At 40.8% G+C, this 17,500-nt stretch overlaps 1 protein-coding gene across 1 annotated transcript in view; it reads right to left on the bottom strand.

The window, feature by feature from the left end:
* The window catches only part of FOXRED2 (FAD dependent oxidoreductase domain containing 2), a 114,479-nt gene that overhangs the window by 39,372 nt on the left and 57,607 nt on the right, over positions 1-17,500 (bottom strand). Inside the window, exons 5-7 of the mRNA XM_053469060.1 lie at positions 17,178-17,344; positions 13,202-13,367; positions 8,541-8,785 (exon numbers count right to left, since the gene is read on the bottom strand). Coding sequence (XP_053325035.1) covers positions 8,541-8,785; positions 13,202-13,367; positions 17,178-17,344 — 578 coding nt within the window. The remainder of the gene's footprint in view (positions 1-8,540; positions 8,786-13,201; positions 13,368-17,177; positions 17,345-17,500) is intronic.

Raw genomic sequence — 17,500 nt, 5'->3', positions numbered from 1 at the left:
ACAATATCTACACTTCTCCAAAATGATTGGCCATCATTCCTTCTATTAGCGGATTTCCATCAACATGTCCACATTTTTTGCGAATTATGTCTTTCATCCATCCACGATTCCCGGAACTGCTTTGATGGGACCAGTACCAGTGGTCTCTGAGCATCTGCAAAATATGACTCATATCTACACTAGAATCCGCACCTCTTTACAGAAAGCCCAATGGAGCTATGCCTTTTTTTTGTAGACCAACATCGAGACCAGGCACCTGGGTACCAAGTAGGTCTGGTTATCAAGCAAAACATCTCAAATTGAGCTGCCCTACCAGGAAGTTGGGACCCAAGTTAATTGGGCCATTTAAGGTACTATCTATTATCTCCCCATTGGCAGTCAAGTTGGAACTACCTCGATCCATGAGGAAACACACAGTATTCCACATATCATGGCTAAAACCTTTGGTGGAAAATGCATTTCCTGGATGGCATATTCCTCCTCCTGAAACAGTAGTAATTTCCTCATCCAATGGAAATTAACAAAAATCAGCATGGTTTTATGAAACATAAGTCATATCAAACTAACTTAATTGCATTATAAGAAGAAGTTAGTAGAAGTGTAGATCAAGGTGTTGCAGTGGATGTAATCTACTTGGATTTTGCCAAGTGTTTGACACGGTTCCACACAATTAAACTGAAAGAAATTGGTCTAGATGCAAATACTTGTTGAACATTGGCTTAGTGACAGAGTACAGAGAGTAATTTTTCAAGCTGGACAAAAGTGGTAAGTGACCAATTGTTGATAAATGCAAAGTTATGCACTATTCGGGATAAGGAATGCACAAGCAACTTACACCCTAAAAGGTAGCGATTTAGGGCTAACAACAAATGAGAAGGATTTTGGAATTGTTATAGACAACAAACTAGGAAACAATTTGCAATGTCAGTCAGCAGTTGCTGAGGTATTGTCATGTATAAAAAGGGGCATCAATTCACGGGATAAAAATATAATTTTGCCTCTTTATAAATCAATGGTAAGACCACACCTTGAATATGCTGTGCAATTTTGGCCACCTATTCTAAAAAAGGATATTATAGCACTGGAAAAGGTGCAGAGCCTGGCTACAAAATGAATAAAAGGAATTGAACACTTTAGTTATGAAGAAAGGTTAATTAATTTAAATCTGTTTAGTTTAGAAAAACGGCACCTCATAGGGGATATGATAGCATTATATAAATATATTCGGGGCTATGCATAGGACATACGGACACGCATTTAGACTGGAAGAAAGGAGATTTAGTCTAAGGTAGGGCTGCAACTAACGATTATTTTCATAATCGATTAGTTGGCTGATTATTTTTTCGATTAATCGGATAAAAAAAATAAATGAAAATTTTTAATTTATTTAAAATAACTGGATGGTAAAAACAAATGGCAGTATAAAAAAACTTTGATAAAAATGCATTTCTTGTTTTTATTTCCCAACCTGCCCCCCCCCAGATACACATCTGAGCCCAGGCTTGCCACACTGCCTCCCAAATATGCCACATACGCCCAGATAGGCCACTTCGCCCTCCCCATATATGCCTTATATACCCTATATCAGGGCTCGACAAATCCCAGGCGCCAGGTCGCCATGGCGACAGAGAATCTTGTCCTGGCGCCTTGGTTTTGTCAGCCTCTTACATCTAGAAAAAATTGTGGATGTAAGAGGCTGAGTCACCACACGGGGGCGCTGCTGCTGTCTGCCCAGGAGTTTGGGCAGACAGCACAGTCACTCAGAGCCCGCCCCCGAGCCTGAGATCACTCCCACGGAGTGAGCCTGTAGGCTGAAAACGTGGTTGCTGCAAAACCAGCAATCGTGTTTTCAGCTGCCACAGGCAGCTTCAGGGAAGGAGGTTGTGTGTTGATTGGGCCCCCACACAAGTGTGGGGACCTGACACAACACCCCCTGCTGCCTGATCGCTCCATGAGAGTGACAGTGCAGTGTTAACCCCTTCAATGCCGCAATCGCGGCATTTAGGGGTTAATTCCCGTTTTGTAAGGGGCTCTGCTGCTGGTGGTCTGCCTGGAAGCCCAGGCAGACCAGCAACAGCAAAAACGAGCCCCCACAAGCCCTTTGATGATTCCTGTAGGCATGGAAGCCTACAGCAGTCATCAGAGACTCCCCCCTGCAATGGCTGGTCTATAGACCAGCCATTGCTTCCCAGCTGCCAGAGGCAGCTTCAGGGACAGGGGAGAGGGTTCTTTGGTCTCCACGTGAGTGTGGGGACCTGACACAACACCCCCCTGCTGCCTGATCACTCCATGAGAGCGACAGTGCAGCGTTAACCCCTTCAATGCCACAATTGTGTATGACGCATTCGTGGCATTGCAGGGGTTAACATTTGTCCCCACAAGCTTGTGGGGACTAAATATCAGTCAATGCTGTGCTCCAATGGAACATCAGCATTGAAAGGGTTAAAAATAATAATAATAATTAAAAAAAAAAAACAGCACTGACCTGAAAGTCCCAGGTGCTTCCAGGTCAAATGATGTGATTTTAGTAAGTGGGCTGATAATGATCAGATCACTCCTGACCAACTGTTAGTTTAAAAAAATCCTGGCTCCTAACTTTTTTACCTGGCGCCTAGATTCACAACAAATTTGTCAAGCCCTGCCCTATCTGCCTTATACCCCCTTATATGCCACTGTGCCCCTTGATATGCCTTATACCCCAGTATACCTTATTCCCCCAGATATGCCATAGTGCACTCATAGATTTACAGACTCGTTCGCATCACACTGACACAATGCTTTTATAAATAAATACAGGATTAATCTTCACTGCCCCCAGGATTTATATTCCGCTTAGTTTGTCCCCCTTTACCTCTAACTGCACCTTAAGTTAACTATTAAATTAATTAAATTAACCCTCAGTCCTCAGCATTAAATTAACCCTAAACACCCCATCAACCATAACTGCCCCTAAACTAACCCTAAACACCTCATCAACCATAACTGCCCCTAAATTAACCCTAAACACCCCATCAACCATAACTGCCCCTAAATTAACCCCCCCTCCCCTAACCAAATATAAATTTTATACTCAGATGAGTGTCACAGCCATGTGGACACTATAGGAAATGGGCGGGGCCAATCTTCAGTGTGTCTGCAGGGAGGGACTGGGAGAAAGAAGGGGCGAGGCCAATCGGCAGTGACTGCAGGGAGGGACTGGTAAGTAGTAATTGCTGTGAGTCACACTGAAACGGATTATAGAACAAGGGGTATTTTTTCCAGAACATTTGCTCTGAAAAAACCCTCATTTTATAATCGATAAAAATCGATTCAACTAATCAATAATGAAATTCATTGGCAACGATTTTCATTATCGATTATTATCGATTAGTTGTTGCAGCCCTAGTCTAGGGCAAAGGAAAGGGTTTTTACAGTAAGGACAATATGGATGTGGAATTCTCTGCCTGTAGAGGTAGTTTTATCAGAGTCTGTACAGACATTTAAACGAGATGAAATAAAATAATATGCTATATCACGTGTATGTGAGTAAAATAAAAATAGTGAAAAAAGTGAAAAATAATAATTATAATATACTTCCCAAATGACCGCAGCAACCCAAAAAGCACTCTTCCTTTGGGTGCAAATACGAAGATATACAGATGATTGGGGCGCAGGTACATATAGGGAAGAAAAAACAAATATATATAGTGTAAATCGTATAGACACTGAAAAGTGTATGGAAATATGAATGCACTCACAAACGAACAGAATGCTTCAGGCCTCTCAAGTGTTGTAAACAATGAAATCTTTAATTGATCTTCATATAAGATCTAGAAAACAAAACTGAACATAGTGCAGTATCTCAATAAAAGCAAAAATACTTCTTTAGATTGCACTCACAGTTCATCCATGCACGGAGTGCATTTAAAAGCAAATGAAGTCCACCAAGAGGGGGGGGAAAGGGAGTCCCGTATGGTGTTTTCTTCGTGAATAAAATAATAAATCCGCTGTGGGGGTTCCGTATGGTCCTTCTGACGCGTTTCGCCGTGTGGCTTCCTCAAGAGAAGGATTTTCTGTTCGGTTTTCGGTATCGTCGTCTCTTTTATCTGTATGTTCCGTCGCTTTTTCTGACGTGCCGTCTGACGTTTTCAGTATAGAGACAATCAGGCACATTCGGCTTATTTCGGCTTTTTCCGTCAGTTGTCCGTAACGAAAACCGACCATCCGAACGAGACGTGTATACCGGACTTGCCGTGATCTATTGTGCTGGTTCACTCGGCGTAAGTAAGTCAAGAAAAGAAAAAGAAAGCTCTTATATCGTTTTGAATTGTTACGATGCCGAAAAATTAAAAGACTGCCTTGTTGGCTTAAATTCATCAAAAAATATATCGTGAGTCTTGTATTTGTGTATTTTGTATATGAATTAAATAAATAAATAAAAAGAAAAAACGCTAAATTATATATTTTCATATTGATAAGGTGATCGAAAGTGGCAGACTGGATGTGAATGTAAAGTCTCCTAATTGAGTGTACGGAAAGTGTATGTGACGAGATCTGAAATAACTGACTATAAATTGTTATGAAATCTTCTAGTGGTGTGTGTGAGTTGTGTGTGATGGGAGTTGTGATGGTGATGAATGCTATCATCCTCGTAATTGGATATATATAAAGTGCTAGTGCTGTAAATGCTATCATCCTCCTGATAATAAATAGTAATTAAACGTGATGTAGTGCTGTTATTTTAAACTTATATTGATATACTAATCAGTTAAAATGGATGATTATCTTAAGTGAAAAATAATAATCAATAATTTTTTAAAAATTAGATAGATATATACATTTATAAATAAATAAACAGGTACATTATTAGAATGACAATAGAGAGATTTTAAATGAACTGTTGTCATTATTTGAATGACAATAGAGAGATTTTAAATGAACTCCAATATTGGAGCAAAATAAATCAATAGACCAGATATGCATACATTTAAGTTATAGATTAAATAGTTGTAAATGATGATCAATAATATTTTTATAAATAAATATGTAATGGATGTTTTTAAATAACAATCAAGATAGAATAGACATAGTTACTCCCCACTGGCGCGGAGGAGATATAAAACAACAACTAGCAAAGCGCGAAACGGAATGGATTTATAGATTTCAAACGCATAAAAAAGGAGGATTGAATATGGAACTCGATATTTTAGCTTTTATGGATTAATTATTTATTCAACTATTTTTAGCATTTTATACTTTTTATTAATATTTAAATATTTTAAATATAGTAGAGATTCATATGATCTATTTTTAGTATTCTATTTAAATAGTAGTATGAATAAATACATTTATATAAATTAATTTGAATTGTAATATGAATAAATGAATTAATTAATTAACTAATAATCCACAATTTTAAATAATTTTATTTTTTCCATATTTAAATATATTTTTATTTTTTATGTATATAAAGGTGATTTATTTATATAGTTTTTTATAAGAATAAACTTATTATCTCTTGATTGTTATTTAAAAACATCCATTACATATTTATTTATAAAAATATTATTGATCATCATTTACAACTATTTAATCTATAACTTAAATGTATGCATATCTGGTCTATTGATTTATTTTGCTCCAATATTGGAGTTCATTTAAAATCTCTCTATTGTCATTCAAATAATGACAACAGTTCATTTAAAATCTCTCTATTGTCATTCTAATAATGTACCTGTTCCTGTTTATTTATTTATAAATGTATATATCTATCTAATTTTTAAAAAATTATTGATTATTATTTTTCACTTAAGATAATCATCCATTTTAACTGATTAGTATATCAATATAAGTTTAAAATAACAGCACTACATCACGTTTAATTACTATTTATTATCAGGAGGATGATAGCATTTACAGCACTAGCACTTTATATATATCCAATTACGAGGATGATAGCATTCATCACCATCACAACTCCCATCACACACAACTCACACACACCACTAGAAGATTTCATAACAATTTATAGTCAGTTATTTCAGATCTCGTCACATACACTTTCCGTACACTCAATTAGGAGACTTTACATTCACATCCAGTCTGCCACTTTCGATCACCTTATCAATATGAAAATATATAATTTAGCGTTTTTTCTTTTTATTTATTTATTTAATTCATATACAAAATACACAAATACAAGACTCACGATATATTTTTTGATGAATTTAAGCCAACAAGGCAGTCTTTTAATTTTTCGGCATCGTAACAATTCAAAACGATATAAGAGCTTTCTTTTCTTGACTGACTTACGCCGAGTGAACCAGCACAATAGATCACGGCAAGTCCGGTATACACGTCTCGTTCGGATGGTCGGTTTTCGTTACGGACAACTGACGGAAAAAGCCGAAATAAGCCGAATGTGCCTGATAAGAGGCCTGAAGCATTCTGTTAGTTTGTGAGTGCATTCATATTTCCATACACTTTTCAGTGTCTATACGATTTACACTATATATATTTGTTTTTTTCTTCCCTATATGTACCTGCGCCCCAATCATCTGTATATTTAAACGACAACTGGATGAATACTTGCAAAAACATAATATTCAGGGATATCATTTTTAAATTATGGGGAAACAGCTTCTTGATCCAAGGAGAGATCTGACTGCCATTCTGGGGTCAAGAAGGAATTTTTTCCCTAGTTTGTGCAAAATTGGAGCCACAACTAGTTTTTTTGCCTTGTTTTGTATCAACAGTAAGAAATTAACAGATCTGGGACTATGTAACTATATGGTCCAACAGACCGAACTTGGGAGGGAGTCAAAGATGTTAATGCCCCAGAACTGGTGCAGACATACCATGCCAATCATCCATCGTCCTGGTTGTACACATGCTCATAGGGTGCACTTTGGGAGGGGGTCTCACGGAGCTCATCCACGAGTACTCAATTACCCAGCCTGCAGCAGGCACCTCCATCGTTCCCTGGAACATTAGGCCCAAAAACCAGCAAAATGGGATCACCAACAGCACTGTGGGACGTGCATGTGCTTACTGCACCCTTTTATAGAGTTCGCAGCGGAGACATGGTAAGGCTCACAAAGATGACATCATGCAACAGGGTGGACTGATAATCAAGCACTGTATAAAAGAGACAAGCAGGACTTTACTCAGCGCGCAGTTATTTCGTTGCAATTGCAACAGTCAGATGTTTCCGTGATCAGAGCCGGCCTTAGGCGTTGTGGCGCCCTGTGCGGACTACTCCTCTGGTGCCCCTCCCTCACTACCCCCCCTCTCTGCCCCTTCAAACTACCCCTCCCCTCTGCCCCTTCAAACTACCCCCTCTGTCCCTTCAAACTACCCCCCTCTGCCCCTTCAAACTACCCCCCTCTGCCCCTTCAAACTACCCACCTCTGCCCCTTCAAACTACACCCCCCCTCTGCCCCTTCAAACTACACCCCCCCCTCTGCCCCTTCAAACTACACCCCCCCCACTTACCTTGTTGCTGGAGTCCTGCAGTGAGAGCGGGAGGCATCCGTCTTCTCGCTCTGCCGCGGTGCCGGCATTTCATGTTGAGCGCCGGAATAGTCCAGCGCTCAACATGAGATGCCGGCACCACGACGGAGTCACGGAGAGTAAGGGGTGCCGAGCGGTTGCTGAGAACTTCACGAGCAACCGCTCACCGCCCCTGCCCGGGACTTAGATTAAAGCATCGGGTTTTTTTGGTGTTTTTTTAAACTTTATTTAACATGAATTATGTTAAATAAAGTTAAAACAAAAACAAAAAAAAAACGATGTTTTAAGTTAAGTCCCGGGCAGGCGCCCCTGCTACCATGGCGCCCTGTGCGGTCGCACACCCCTAAGGCCGGCCCTGTCCGTGATCCAGATCCCTACCTTCCTTATCAAGACTTTTTCAGTGGCAAGTAATAGCGGCCTTTAGACTTGCTCTGTAAGCCAATCACTGCTGAAAGTATTTTTGGTCTTTGTTTCAACTCATTAACTGACGACTTTCCTGAACTTCTGTACACTTGTTTTTCGCCAATAAATAAACTTCATTGCACTATTCATACTGCCGGTGATTTCCTGCATCGCAATATCCTCACCCTTGATCCTAACAGGATCCAACCCGGTACTAGCAAGGGGTACCAAATAAAGTGGCCAGTGAGTGTGTAAATAAATGTAATGTAAAACTCCTTTGAGGTCTAGTTTGGAGAAAATTGTAGCCCATTTCAGCTTGTCATAAGAGTCCTGATGTTAGTATGATGTTAGATTCTCAGAGGTGAGCCTAGGGTTGGTGGCGCGAAGGAGAAGGGGCATGGACATTCAAAAATACGGATAATGAAAATTCTAGTGCTGCAGTTAGCTACAAATGTGCTAAAGGTCCTTCACCAAATCAGGGGGGAATACCACATTTAACTTGGAGTAAAAGTGATGATTTACAGGGGAGATAGGTATTTTATTTAAGGGATCATATGCTTCTCTGTGCACATTTAACGTGTATTTTATTTTTTATTTAACATTTGTTTTGGGGAGTTTAGATTGTCGTTAATGGATTGTGAATGTACCTGTTGGCAGCATACTGTAATAATAGAGCACAGGATGCAGAAAGTTGGAACGCCATGCTTCTTTTGCTTCTCCAATGGCACGGTTGTAATAGAAGACATCTTTATCTGGCCCAGAAAAGTTCTTCCCATATTCCATCACAAGAATAAACAGTCCTGTTTCCTGTACCTTGTGACCAGTGCTCTTCTTTAAATCTGGCAGGATTCCAACTGGCACCTCCTCCAAATATTTGAAGTCTTTGGCATCTCTATTTAAAAAAAAAAAGAAGGGGGATGTATTTGATAATCTTTAAAGTGCCAATAACCTGTATACGGTGGATATAAAAAGTCTACACACTCCTGTCAGGTTCATGTGATGTTAAAGAATGACAAAGATAAATCATTTCAGAACTTCTTCCACCTTTGATGTGACCTATAACGTGAACAATTCAATTGCAAAAAAAGCTGAAATACTTATTATACATACTAATACTAATTATCTGATAATTTTTAGTGCACATCTTCACTTTTCTATAATTTTCTTCTAGTTGTAAGGCACTAGGGAAATTTGTGCTGCTCATATACACATGCGCAATGTGTACACCTTTTTTTTCTTATTATAACATAATATCTAACATGTATTTATTACTGTAGGTTTGTGCTGGAAAGTCTTATTTTTTCTTTTAGACAAAGGCCTTTCCAAGATGTCTGAGGGTAAACAAAAATACCATTTTGCTCGATTATAAGATGACCCTGACTATAAGATGAGAGAGTCAGAACAAGCCGGGGCAACACGAGCAGTGGAAGAACCAAATCAGGAACCAAGGGACAAAGCCAGAAGCAAGTCAGGTCACAACGGGTTAATCGAAAACAGAATGCTGGTAGCAGCCAGATAAACTGCAATGCAAAGGCCCTGAATGGAGGAGTAAGCAGGTATTTAAGGGGGAGGGCTGCACCCAGGTAAGGAGATACAGCTGGTCAGGTTGTTAGTCCATACAATGCTGTGACCATACAGGCGGCTTCTAGAGACTGCCACAAATATGACACGTATACACAAATACAGAGTCCGGGCTAAAAGGTTGCAACTCTGACAGTTGGACTCTTCTGAATTACCCCTTGGCAACGTGCTACAGACTGCTCGTGCTTCTGCCCCCCCTGGAAGTCTTCTCATGCTACAGACCCCTTCCCATCTGCCCATACCTACCTGCTCCAGAGAAACTGTAGCAGTGAGCCTGTTCTTAGACTCTCTCTGTGTTTTCCACGTATATCTATATCGTGTGATGAGAACGGTAAAGGCTAAAACAGACAGCAACTTGACACAGCAGCACTTGCCTTGGCTGATTGCAAAACCTGATTCTCCCCCTGCACAGGTCTGCAATCTAACAACCATGATGGAGCACTGAAACAGAGGTCTGAAGGAACAAACCTTGTGCTCCAACCACAGGACTAAAGAAAGGCAAAAGATGGGGAGAAAGGGGAGAGATAGATGGTGAGAAGAGATAATGAGGAGGAGAGAGAAAATGAGAGAGGGAGGGAAAAATTAAAGCGATAATGAGAAGGGGTAGATAATGAGAAAGAAGAGAGATAGAAAGAAAGGGAAGAAATAATGAGGAGGAGAGATGGGGAAAAGGGGGAGACATAACGAGAAAGAGAAGAGATGATGAATTAGGGGAGAGACAATAAGAAGGAGGAGATATATGGACAAAGGCGAGATAAGAGAGATGGAGATAAAAAAGGAGGCGCAATAGAGAAAGAATGAGGAAAAGGATGAGATAAAGAGGAATTATAAGATAAAGTAAAATAAAGAGAAAGGGTAGTGTTAATGAGAGAAGGAAATATAGGGAGAGAAAGAAAAAGGGGAGTGAAAGTCAAATAGGAGGAGAAAAACAGAATTGAGAGAGATGAGATGTGAAAGAGAGGAGATAATGAGAAAAGAAAAGGGGGAGAGATAAAAGACAGGAGAGGTAAAGAGAAAGAAGTGGGACGATAAGGACAAAGGGGAGAGATAAAGTGAAAAGGTGATAAAAAGAACAGGGAAAGATTGAATGAGTAAACAATGAGAAGAGGGTGTGACAGAACCCTTGATCACTGGGGCCCATGGAGAAGCCTGAGAGCCGGCCTCCTCCCTATCGACTATGGGCCCAGGCCTTGTAGAGACTTCTGTGTGTAGACAAAGGGGATCAGTTTCTACTGATTTTCCCCATGTTTTACTACTCAGAGTCTCAAAACTGTAACGTCATCTGGACATCCTGTGGTAGGAAGAAGGCTGATTGTCTTTGCATTGTTGATTGTATAGGTGTGAAGTGTTTCCCTTGTTATTGTGTGAGTTATCCCTTGTCTTAAGACCCCTTGTAGGTATGACTAGGTGCCACTGCTGCATACCTATCAAATACACAACAGGTAGCTGTTAATCCTGTGAGCTCCTGTTATCTCTGTGTCCTAGCCATTGTCTGCAAGCCAATTATATGTCTATCATCATTCCACGTGTACGTCCCTAATTATTTATTTCTCATGTCATCCTGTTCATCCTGTCCTTCCCCCGGATATTGTGTTGCAGGATTTGATCTAATTACTTCCTGACATGGTAATTAGATCATGTGATATTTGTCTTGCCCCTTTTCTTACTTGTGTATATATAGCTCTGTATTTGGTTTTAATAAAGGAGTCCTGTTTTTACCTCAACATGAGTGTTGCCCAGGCCCATAGTCGATAGGGAGGAAGCCGACTCTCAGGCCTTTCCATGGGCCCCAGTGATAGAGGGTTCTGTCACAGAGGGAATCAAAGGTGTGTAAAGAGAAATGTAGAGAGAAAAGGGAGAGACAAAGAGAATCTGGTTGCTGGGACAGGTCATGTGTGTCCGAACACTTAAGGCAAGCCCTGATCCTGTTTTGGGTCGCTTGCTGGACCCACACCATGCATTTACAATGCGATTATTATTATTATTATTCTTTTATTTATTTAGCGCCAACAATTTACACAGAGCTTAATACAATACATATATTCAAAGGGTACGACAAGACAAGAATTGACAGACTAAGACAAACCGATACATTAGGTGGAGAGAGCCCTGCTCGCAAGCTTACAATCTTGATCAGCATAGTATTGTGCTCCTTCCTTGCCCTTTCATACTAGGATCAGAAGGACTGAAGACTGCACTGACTCTGTTAGTCTCCTAATCTGCAGAGTCAGTGCAGCAAGTACTTTTTGCTTCTTTTGTGTTGGGGGTGAGGAAATGATTGTATGCCAGGAAGGTTGGGGGAGTACAAGGTGACCACTGCAACCACCACACTTGGTTAATTTTATGTTATTTATCTATGTGGAATTAAATATCTGCTTTTTTGCTAGACATAGTGTAAAAAGGCTTATGTAGGGTTAAAAGGTTCTACTTTTGATGCATTGCAGAAGTTCCTAGCCCACCACCAGGGCATATTAACAGTATATCATTTTGTAATTTTCCACATGCTGTTCCAATAGGGAGATTCATAATACCTGGACCATTGATGTGTCTTGAAGACAGGGTTGGGAACCCCTGGGCTATAGAATATTGTTAAAAAGTTCCTGGGTGATTTTAGCAAAAGTCATGTTTTTCAAAGGGAGCAGGTGTTTCAATCTTGCTACTCTTCCACAAGTTCCACATTTACCTAATGTCTTTTTGGTGGTGGAGTCAAGAAAAACAACCTTAAACTGATGTAAGTGGCCTGCAGATCCACAGTTGTCCTAGGGTTCTTGGTTCTTTTTTTAACATCTAGCCCACCAAAGAACTGAAACAAGCGATGTCCTTTGATGCCAATTATTCTTTTAGATACCTTCATATTTCTACAAAATTATATCATATTCAGCAGTAAAAAATCGAGAACAAAGAGGGGTTTGGCTTGACTTGCTGCACTAGGTCAGGCCTATGGCAGCACCTGAGATGAATGTTATTTATTGCACCCCTAATAAAGTGATATTAAGGGAAAAATATGAAATATCTTGGTATATGTGATTTTGGGATGGTTTAGTATTAAGTAGGAGTCCACAAATATCCCCAAATCATCGATATTATTGGCATTAAATTAAATTTAAAGCTTGTAAATATGAAATTAGCATGGTGGTCTGGTGCTCAAGAGTTTGTGCTTTACTGGCTGCTGACTAAAAGTCTTGACCTCTGGTGCCAATACTTGGGTATGAAATGGGACAGTGTCTTCCCATTCGCTTAAAATAGGCAAGTCTATATGGATTCTCCAAGGATCCTAATATTTACCCTTTAATGCAAAACCTGGTATCACCAGATGAAACCCTTTTGGTTAGCCACTCAATTTTTTCAAAAGGTTTTTGAATGTTATTTGTTTGTAACAGACAGATTTTTGGTATGATACATATGAAATAAAATGTGTATGTAGTTCAATGCTTACTAGTAGCCCTATTTACCAGTCCTCACATTTGGCAGACCTGCTAGAATATGTGAACCCTTACTTGAGAATTTTCCTAGTGCACCCCTAAGCAGCACGACAGGAGATAGTAGTTTCACCTTCCAGTGCTTCAACTTTACATCTAGCAGATCTGCAAGTTCAGCTATATCTCAGTGTTCCAGTGATTTTAGCTTATGTTTTCAGCTACAATGTCAATAAAGAACTAAAGTAAATATTAGTGAGAAAATACTACATTAACATACATAAATACAACCATTGATAGAAAGGTCTTACTTTCCAAGAAGAATTACATCGGCCAGGACTTCGAACATCTGGTACAGACCTGATGCTTCATTCATACGTCTAAGGAGAACATTAAGGAGTTGAGAGATAGGGTAACAAGACGCTCTCCAGGGTATACCGTGGTAACCGTATTCAGTTAACTGGTGGACAGATCGAGCTAAGAGGAGACAAGCCATATTTTAAGCAACTACATGAAAACATTAAACAGAAGCAAAATTAAACATTAATTTTAACAGCAAATATATGATCTGACACAAACTGAAGGGAAGGGAAGTAACAACAATTTCAATATTTTTAAGGCCTCAAGGAACAAAATGGAACAAAATGTCATTAAGGCTGACATTAGTGAGTAAAGGTAGAAAAGCAGCACCATATTGCATTGTATTTCCTAAATGACGGCATGCCTCCTAACTGTCCCAATTGGGGCGGGACAGTCCTGACTTGGGGACTCTGTCCCGCCTATCCCTACCTCTGCCCTGCTTTGCACTCACATCAGGCACAACTGCAAGGGGGCGCACAAATGCCTGATCGGCAGCTGCAGCCTGCAGGACTAGCTGGGAGATCACAATCTCCCTTTAGTCGGCTCAATATTAGGGAGCACAAGGTCTGTCACTTGATGCCAAACGTGGGGATATGACGTCATTATTAATGTCAATGTTTATTGAACATTTTTTTTTATTTCTTATGGGATTCAATATTCACTTTATTTCTTTTTTTGTGTATTATCTTTTACACACTTGTGGTCAGTGTGTTGTTCTGCAGCACCAAGGTGTTATACTTGTTTAAGTTGTGTCATTACACCAGATATCTGGCATTTTTATTTTAAGCGCTGAATATCACTCTTTTCTTTCCAAAAGTGAGTACACCCCAAGTGGAAATGTCCAAATTGGGCCGAATTAGCCATTTCCCCTCAGGTCTCAGTTGTGAATGGGGAGAAGGTGTGTTAAATTTGGTGTTATCGCTCTCACATTCTCTCTTACTGGTCAGCGGAACTTCAACATGGCACATCATGGCAAAGAACTCTCTGAGGATCTGAAAAAAATAATTGTTGCTCTACATAAAGATGGCCTAGGCAATAAAAATATTCCCAAGACCCTGAAACTGAGCTGCAGCACGCTGGGCAAGACCATACAGCGGTTTCACAGGACAGGTTCCGCTCAGAACAGGCCTTGCCATGGTCGACCAAAGAAGTTGAGTGCACGTGCTCAGCGTCATATGCAGAGGTTGTCTTTGGGAAATAGACGTATGAGTGCTGCCAGCATTGCTGCAGAGGTTGAAAGGGTGGGGGGGTCAGCCTGTCAGTGCTCAGACCATACGCCGCACACTGCATCAAATTGGTCTGCATAGCTGTTGTCCCAGAAGGAAGCCTCTTCTAAAGAAGATGCACAAGAAACCCCGCAAACAGTTTGCTGAAGACAAGCAGACTAAGGACATGGATTACTGGGACCATGTCCTGTGGTCCAATGAGAGGAAGATTCACTTATTTGGTTCAGATGGTGTCAAGCATGTATGGTGTCAACCAGGTGAGGCGTACAAAGATAAGTGTGTCTTGCCTACAGTCAAGCATGGTGGTGGGAGTGTTATGGTCTGGGCCTGCATGAGTCCTGCCCGCACTGGGGAGCTAGAGTTCATTGAGGGAACCATGAATGCCAACATTTACTGTGTCACGCCCCATCCAGGCTGCGGAGCTGCATATCTCTGGTTTCCTCTGTTTCGCTACAGTTCCCCCTGTCTCGCTAAAATTCAATTCCTGGATTTCCTTATGGGCTCCCCTGAACTTCTGATTCTTTGATTCCAATCCTGCACTTAGCTTCAGCTTCTGTTCCCTTTATAAGGTGCGCCCCACCTGTTATGTTTTTCTCAGTCTGTAGTCTATATGTATGTCTTTCTCTGATGTGTTTAGATTCAATGTTTAGTTTGTTTATTAGTAATTCAGTAGGCAGGGCTTAGTATTAGGATCCACCAATCTATTGGAGTACTTGGCGTAGCGGTGAGCTAAGAATGCTATGGCCATATGTCACGAACGGGGTCTATACAGACGACTGTAATGACCCAAAGCGCCCAATGATGGAATTTCAGGAGTCACCGTGCAAGAACGGAGTAACGGAGGGTTGTGTAGCCACATATCAAGATGCTGAGATAGCAGCGGGAGGTATGCAGTACAGATAACAGGATATAGAGATATCTGGAGCTAAAGACAAAAAAGCCAGGAGTAGAAACAGGTTGCAGAATCAGGAATACAGGTTACAGGTACAGGCTACACACAAGATCTGATATAAATAGGACAGGACACTCCTCTGCCGGGGCTCAGGACAGGACACCCCTCTGCCGGGGCTCAGGACAGGACACCCCTCTGCCGGGGCTCAGGACAGGACACCCCTCTGCCGGGGCTCAGGACAGGACACCCCTCTGCAGGGGCTCAGGACAGGACACCCCTCTGCAGGGGCTCAGGACAGGGCACTCCTCTGCAGGGGCTCAAGACAAGACAACAGAGTACAGGGCTGACAAGACTGACCAGGTTACACATGACAAGACTATACAGAAATAACATGATTTAACAGAACAGACTAGACAAGGACATGAACAGAACCGCTTTCAAAGATAACAAGATTGGAGATTCCGTCACATATTATGGCCATAGCATGCTTAGCCCACCACTACGCCAAAGTCCGATATGTCGGTGGGTCCTAACACTAAACCCTGCCTACTGAGTTACTGTAAAACTAAACACTGAATCTAAACAAATATCAGAGAAAGACATACCTATAGACTGCGACAAACATAAGCACACCTTATAAAGGGAACAGAAGCTGAAGCAAAGGGCAGGACTGGAATCAAAGAATCAGAAGTTCAGGAGAGAGCATAAGGAAATCCAGGAATGGATTGTAGCGAGACAGGGGAACTGTAGCGAAACAGGGGAAACTAGAGATATGCAGCTCCACAGCCTGGATAGGACGTGACATACTGAAGCAGAGCATGATCCCCTCCTTTTGGAGACTGGGCTGCAGGGCAGTATTCCAACATGATAACGACCCCAAACTCACCTCCAAGACGACCACTTCCTTGCTAAAGAAGCTGAGGATAAAGGTGATGGACTGGCCAAGCATGTCTTCAGACCTAAACTCTATTGAGCATCTGTGGGGCATCCTCAAACGGAAGGTGGGGGAGCGCAAGGTCCCTAACATCCACCAACTCCGTGATGTTGTCATGGAGGAGTGGAAGAGGACTCCAGTGACAACCTGTGAAGCTCTGGTGAACTCCATGCCCAAGATGGTTAAGGCAGTGCTGGAAAATAATGGTGGCCACACAAAATATTGACACTTTGGGCCCAATTTGGACATTTCCACTTAGGGGTGTACTCACATTTGTTGCCAAGGTTTAGACATTAATCAATGGGTGTTGAGTTATTTTGAGGGGACAGCAAACTTACATGGTTATACAAGCTGTACACTCACTACTTTACATTGTAGCAGAGTGTCATTTCTTCAGTGCTGTCACATGAAAAGATATAATAAAACATTTACAAAAATGTGAGGGGTGTACTGTATATACCTATATCGGGGGGTGTCAAGGGAAGGGTTAACTTTTATGGGAAAAGGCATAGGGTTGTATGTATGTATGTATGTATTAACACTAAATTTGCGGCTAATACACATGGTGCACTTTATCTCTCCTCAAGATCACATAGATGGAGGAGAGAGGCAGAACATCTGCATTAACGGTCATGTGATTGTTGTTGGGCATCGCAGAGACCACATGACCACACTGCCTCGAATGCCATAGGGTCATCTTGCATAGGGACGTAAGTAATGCTGTATCACAGTGTTCATTGTATTTTTGACAACTCGGATATTTAATAATTTTTGTATTTACTATGACTTACTGGATAGTTTAAACAAGACATTAATAACACCATAATCAAAAGAAATTGTTAATGAAATATTAAAATGTTCAGAAATATAGTTACCTGTATAACGAAAGCCATGTATGAATCCACCAGCAGATTTTCGAAAATCAATTCCATGACTAGCTGTACCCACCACATACAGACCACGGGTGTGCTTTGCTTCATAGTTAGACTTCAGCAACGGATATTTTCCTTTTAGTCCAGATGCTGGCTTCAATCCCACTGAACTAAAAATAAAGAAATTCTTTCAAAATTGTATTTACTCATAATGTTTACCAAGCGTAAAGTGCTTCTTTTATTATATGAGGAATTCAGTATTAACAACATATTAGAGCAGACAGTGTTTATACACACACAGGCAAGAGAAAGTATTACCTCGTTTT

The sequence above is a fragment of the Spea bombifrons genome, chromosome 6 (genome assembly GCF_027358695.1).
Source record: "Spea bombifrons isolate aSpeBom1 chromosome 6, aSpeBom1.2.pri, whole genome shotgun sequence".
Classification (NCBI taxonomy): domain Eukaryota; kingdom Metazoa; phylum Chordata; class Amphibia; order Anura; family Pelobatidae; genus Spea; species Spea bombifrons.
This window is presented reverse-complemented; position numbering and strand designations above follow the sequence as displayed.